The sequence below is a fragment of the Neoarius graeffei genome, chromosome 3, assembly GCF_027579695.1.
Source record: "Neoarius graeffei isolate fNeoGra1 chromosome 3, fNeoGra1.pri, whole genome shotgun sequence".
Taxonomy (NCBI): Eukaryota; Metazoa; Chordata; class Actinopteri; order Siluriformes; family Ariidae; genus Neoarius; species Neoarius graeffei.
The window spans coordinates 53,293,497-53,300,266 of NC_083571.1; the positions used below are offsets into that span (position 1 = coordinate 53,293,497).

At 42.6% G+C, this 6,770-nt stretch overlaps 1 protein-coding gene across 1 annotated transcript; it reads right to left on the reverse strand.

Annotated features, from left to right (window-relative positions):
• Window positions 1–3,133: 3,133 nt before the first annotated feature.
• On the reverse strand, window positions 3,134–4,441 carry LOC132882831 (alpha-2C adrenergic receptor-like). The gene has a single exon (XM_060915940.1). It carries the CDS (start codon window positions 4,439–4,441, stop codon window positions 3,134–3,136), a length of 1,308 nt encoding a protein of 435 aa, XP_060771923.1.
• Window positions 4,442–6,770: the final 2,329 nt, after the last annotated feature.

Below are 6,770 nucleotides of genomic sequence, written 5' to 3' on the forward strand. Positions count from 1 at the left end.
AAGAAAAATTTGAACAAGCCACAGCTCAATAAGCTAATTAAGATCTGGAACCTTGGGAAAAGTTACCTGAGATCTCAAATGTATTGGGGTGCCCAAACTTTTGCATAGTGTTCCTTTTCTTTTTTCACTCTCCAGTTGTACAAAACAAAAATAATACACAAATCTTGCAGAAAACGCTGAAATGAAATGTGTCATCTTTACCTTTATGCCATTTGGTGATCAGTTCATCTTCTGCTCTATTCACAGTAACAGACATTTTCAGTAAGGGTGCCCAAACTTTTGCATGCCACTGTAAATGCATGATAAAGTTTCTGAAAAATTAAAGATGGAGGTATTGTCTACCCCCCAAATCCCAATTGAACCCCTGAGCAAATGTAATGGAACCTAGATTTTACTAAGTTTGAAAAACTACCTTTTTTTTTAAACTTATCAAAATTAATAAGAACTTGGACATTTTTTATTTATTTATTTTTTTGTTTCTTTAAGCATTTCCCATTGACCTTGAAGGGTTTACACACCTGTCAGATGCTTAATGCAGTGAGTGGTCATGTTTGTCCCACTTGTTGCCTGCTTCTGGATGATACATGAAGTTAATTTAATACCGAAACACTGTGAATTGAGTTTCTTCCTGCAGAGTTTAAACTAATGTAATAGTCCTTATTATTCTAATCATGCCCCTTAGCAGCATGTGAAATATATATATATATATATATATATATATATATATATATATATATATATATATATATATATATATATGGGTGGCACGATGGTGTAGTGGTTAGCACTGTCACCTCACAGCAAGAAGGTCCTGGGTTCGAGCCCAGTGGCCGACGAACGCCTTTCTGTGTAGAGTTTGCATGTTCTCCCCGTGTCTGCGTGGGTTTCCTCCAGGTGCTCCGGTTTCCCCAACAGTCCAAAGACATGCAGGTTAGGCTACTTGGTGGCTCTAAATTGACCGTAGGTGTGAATGGTTGTTTGTCTCTATGTGTCAGCCCTGCGATAACCTGGCGACTTGTCCAGGGTGTACCCCGCCTTTCGCCCGTAGTCAGCTGGGATAGGCTCCAGCTTGCCTGCAACCCTGTAGAACAGGATAAGCGGCGACAGATAACGGATGGATGGATGGATGGAGATATATATATATATATATATATATATATATATATATATATATATATATATATATCAGCAATAAAATTAAAACTGGTGGCAGATGAAATGAATAACACTGATTTTCTTTACAGTGGCACATGTCAAGGGGTGGGATATATTAGGCAGCAAGATAACTATTAGTTATTGAAGTTGATGTGCTGGAAGCAGGAAAAATGGGCAAGAGTAAGGATCTGAGTGACATTGACAAGGGCCAAATTGTGATGGCTGGATGACTGGGTCTGAGCATCTCCAAAATGGCACATCTTGTGGGCTGTTCCCAGTATGCAGTGGTTAGTACCTACCAAAAGTGGTCCAAGGAAGGACAACCGGTGCCCCAGCGACAGGGTCCTGGATGTTGAAGGCTCATTGATCCGCATAGGGCACAAAGGCTAGTCCATATGGTCAAAACCCACAGAAGAGCTACTGTAGCACAAACTGCTGAAAAAGTTAATGCTGACTAAAACAGAAAGGTATCAGCATTAACTTTTTCAGCAGTTTGTGTTACAGTAGCTCTTCTATGGGATTGGACCACATGGACCATATGCAGTGGGAAACAAAACACCAATAAAGATGGAGGTGCCCCCCCCCCCCCCCCCCCCCCCCAAGCTTCCTGTTTTGGAGAAATATGAGATGTTCTTCATTCCTATATACTACATAACCCTGAACATGATGCCAAATTTTCAGGTACTGTTTTTATGTGTACTACACTGCCAGTACTGGTCAAAAGTTACATGGAACCCCTTTATATTTCCAGTCCTTGTTAGCTACATATACTATATATACAGTGTAGCTCCAGTATAAAAGATGAAAGTCCAATATCAAATGTTTTGGCAGATAGATTACATTAATGCAAGAAGGAAATTGTGTAGATTTGCTTTTTCACTAAATCATTCTTATTATTTGGTAAGTACATTTCTAAACCTGTTAATGGGATTGTTCTTATCCTTCAGTAGTTTATTCATTCAGTTTAATCTACCTTGCAGAAACACTTTTATCTGATTAGCACCTGGTATATTTCTTTAATCAACCTTGTTTGAAAGTGTAGTACAGCAGTCTTCAATATGCATTGCATCTACTATTGACTTGTATGATGTCATTGTCTCGATCAGATAATGTTATGCTATTTTACATGTCCATATCCGTATACTCTCATGGTCTTGCTCGAAAGTGGGTTATTTGCCAGACATTGATTCAGGACCAGTATCTGTGCTTTCAACCATCACTTGGCATCTGATTATGGATTTTAATACCGCTTGAGGAATAATTAATCATCTGCAAATCTTCACTGCTTCTAGCTTTAACCTGAGTGGATGACATTTATAGATATTCATTTTTGTGGAGAAAAATGCAAAGGTGATCATAGTTTTACCATTATTATCTCAGACCATGAAGGTCCTTATAGTGATATTTTACTTTGCAAACTTTGCTTCATATGCCGTTTTTAAACAGTTGGGTGTTTTGAGTGAAAGAGTAGCACATGACTAAGCAAATGTCAACCCACAGAGAGAGCGTGCTACATTCTATGCCATGCTGTGCTTTTCTTCTAGCAATATAGCAGCAGTAAGAAGGTTCTTTTACAATATAGAGCCACAAAGGTTTATACTATTTTTATTTAATACAGCATTTTCAGAGCTTGCATAAAAAATAAATACATCTAGCAGTGCAGATGCACTCTCGTGTTTGCTGCTTCTTTGCTTCTTCTTTGCCAGAAGCCCATAGTCAACCTCTATTTCTCTCTCCAACAAGCAGAGTCGAGAGACTCAGATCTTATTAAACATCTTTATGGTTCATTTTCATATGGGCAAACGAACTTCTCATATATTCCAGCTATCTCCTTCTCATTTAATATCTCTCAATTATCAAAGAATTACATGATGTCCAGACTCCAGAAAACGTCCATGAAAGTTTTTCCATCAATGGCCACCATTTCTGTGGAATAATTTCTCTCAAGCTTGTAGAGGTCAAAGTGATGTGCAGAGTTCTAGAAGGATTTCTTCCAGGGTGAGCACAGGATCTTGTGGAAAGCCCTTCTGAAGTCCTGGTTGAAGATTGTGTAGATGACAGGGTTAAGTGAGCTGTTGCAGTAACCGATCCAGAAGAAGAACTTGAAGAGGAGGTCAGGAATGTGGCACGCTTGGCGGCACACACCATACAAGCTATAGCTAAAGAAGAAGGGGAACCAGCAGAGCACAAAGACACCCATCACCACAGCCAGCACAAAGGTGAAGCGCTTTTCACGCAGCTGGGATGCTCTTCTCCTCCTTATGCTACTGCCACCACTGTTCTTCCTTTGTCCACTTGACATCCTCCGAGATGAGAACAAATCCCGGGTCTTGCTGCTGGCACGGGATGCCCGCCTGCTGGTTTCTGATGCCAATGACGACCCACGTTTTGAGCCTTCGCCCTGGCTTCTGCTTGGTGTTGTATCTTTCTCCTTCCAGCTTTTGGCCTCCAGAGTCGAGGTGGGTTCTGGCTCTGCCTGGACTGATGGTTGTGGTTCTGCATTTATGCCTGGTGTCCCCAGGCAGTGTCCGTTCTCTCTTTCTTCATTCATCCTCACCACTGATGTGGCAATGCTGACACCATTCTCGTTGTCCAGGCTTGGCTTTTTCTCCGAAGCAGTCCTTGTTCTTGTCTTGGCTACCCTGTAAATGCGCACGTAGACAAGGATCATGATGATGCACGGTATGAAGAAGGATGCAGAACTGGAGGTTAAAATGTACCAAGTGTCGTCATTGAGCTGGCACTGCGGGAGCTGCTCTGTGCCCTGCGCCAACCCATGGTCCATCACGGAGAGGAGCGGTGGCGAGGATATGAGGGCGGAGATGAGCCACACGGCCAGTATGGCAGCCTTGATGCGGCGAGGTGTGCGCTTCAGGTTGTATTGGACGGCACTAGTGACTGACCAATAGCGGTCCAGGCTGATGGCGCACAGGTGCCCAATGGAGGCGGTGCAGAAGAGCACGTCTAGGGCCAGGTATGCACCACACCATGCACGCCCAAAGTGCCAGTATCCCATGAGCTCGTTGGCGAGCGAGAAAGGCATGACGAGCGCCGCCACCAGGATGTCTGCTGCGGCCAGAGACACCAGGAACAGGTTCTGCGGCGCACGAAGCGCACGGCTCGTCAACACTGCGAGCATCACCAGCGCATTTCCCACCACCGTGAACACAATGAGGAAGGCGACAAGGGCTGCAAGACCCGCCGCAGCTGTGCGTGAGTAGCGCGTTCCCGAGTCCCACGAGGAGTTTGCGGATGAGGATGAGTACGAGACCGTGCGCGCGTCCATGCCGCTGTACGCAGATTGTATTACTCCTTTATTCTCTCTGCATCCTAAAGCGCATCAATCCGTAGAGTAGAACATCCGTGCGCAATGGTTCATCTCTAAAACAACGCATGGCGCAAAACAAAGATCACAGCAACATAAAGTTTAAAACGCGCAAAATCCCATATCAAGAACACCAGAAATGCATCCTAAAGAAACTCAACTCGTTTCATGGAGCCTTCTTGTGGAACCCGCTCCTGTTCTCTCCTCAGCTCTTTGCTCCATCTCCAAAGCGCCTCTGAGCGCAAATCCCGGGTTGCCAGATTGGACGGATCAACCGTGTAGTAAAGCTAATCACTCTTCCAGATGTTTTACACGGGTTAAATAAACCCCGCCTGAGTTCACTACAAACCAGCTCAAGATGTAAATAAATTATACTGCAACATACAATTAACAGTTATTCCACGAAATCGAATCGTACGTGAGCTGATAGCTGGCTATAAACCATGTATAACGAGATTGAGAGGAATAACTGTTTTATTCTATCCACATTCACTGGATTTTGAGAAACTGAACATTTTATTTTTTTTTCAAATTCGATAAATAAACTTTCTACAAAACATCAGACAAAATAATTTCCGCTTAGAATGTAAACAAACCGCCCAAATGACAGTCACAGTTTGTGAAAAATGCTATAATAATAATTATTGAAAAATAAAAAAAGATTCGTTCTCACCATCAAATGCTTTTATTCCATATTTTGTTGCGCTTTTTTTGTGGGTTTTGTTTACGAGTAGTTTTTATTTCGTCCTCGGTTGGTTCAGCAACACGCTCCGCCATTTTGTTTTTCTCTACTCACAGTATATGAGCTGATATCCTAGAAGTAGAGTAGCCAATCAGAGCACACGATTGCTCATATCCAGTGAATATGTATAGAATAATAATCTAATATACCATGCACTGAGAGGCTCTGGTTGAAATTAAGGATTCTCTGAAGTGACTGGCCTGCGACCCTGTAGGACAGGATAAGCGGCTACAGATAATGGATGGATGGATGGATGGATGGATGGATGGATGGATGGATGGATGGATGGATGGATGGATGGAGTGACTGGCATAGTACTGTTTTCTGAGGGGTGCTGTCACCGAAGAGAATCCATAATTACCGGTGCCTCTCAGTGCATGGTATATTTAATTTATATCTCATCTCATCTCATCATCTCTAGCCGCTTTATCCTGTTCTACAGGGTCGCAGGCAAGCTGGAGCCTATCCCAGCTGACTACGGGCGAAAGGCGGGGTACACCCTGGACAAGTCGCCAGGTCATCACAGGGCTGACACATAGACACAGACAACCATTCACACTCACATTCACACCTACGGTCAATTTAGAGTCACCAGTTAACCTAACCTGCATGTCTTTGGACTGTGGGGGAAACCGGAGCACCCGGAGGAAACCCACGCGGACACGGGGAGAACATGCAAACTCCGCACAGAAAGGCCCTCGCCGGCCACGGTGCTCGAACCTGGACCTTCTTGCTGTGAGGCGACAGTGCTAACCACTACACCACCGTGCCGCCCCTTTGATTTATATCCCCCATCAAAAATTACAAACTTGGTGTTAACTACAAAGAATTAGAAATAAACCTGAAAAAATATTAGAGGTCTAACTCTGCCTCACTAGGCATGATCATGATATGTAGATCTACACAGATAGAAATGCTCGCGGAACCACAGCTGTGACTCGAGTCGGCCATAAAGCTTGAAATTGTGACATCGGTTCATAGTATATCCAGGGTATACCATATCCACACCATATTTATTTATTTATTTATTTATTACATTATGAGATACATTGCTTAATCAATGGTGGAACTATTTTATGTCACGTGAGTCATTCTTGGCCAATCCCTGTATGGGGTATGATGAGGGATATAATATACAGGGTCCCAAAAAAATGTACTCACATTGAATCCATTGGTCCATGATATTGGCTGTATTTGGAACGCGATGGTCATCAGTTTGAACATTTGTAAACATGCATTTAACCATTACTCTTGTTTCTAAGTCAATAAACAATGCATTTATTGTAATTTAAAAAGTGAGTACATTTTTTGGGACACCCTATATATTTACCATTTCAACACACTTTACTCTTAATCCCACAGAATTTAAAACTAACTTTCGGTTGAACTGTGTGGAGAAAAAAATGGACTTGTAATGCTGGTATCTGACTACATGATATTTCTGTCTTTCATGATGATCACCATGTCAGATTAGGCGATCATTGTTCCATAAATTCTTGCCATGTCTTGTCAGGAGACTAGCAGCACGACAAGTTTTGATCCTGACCA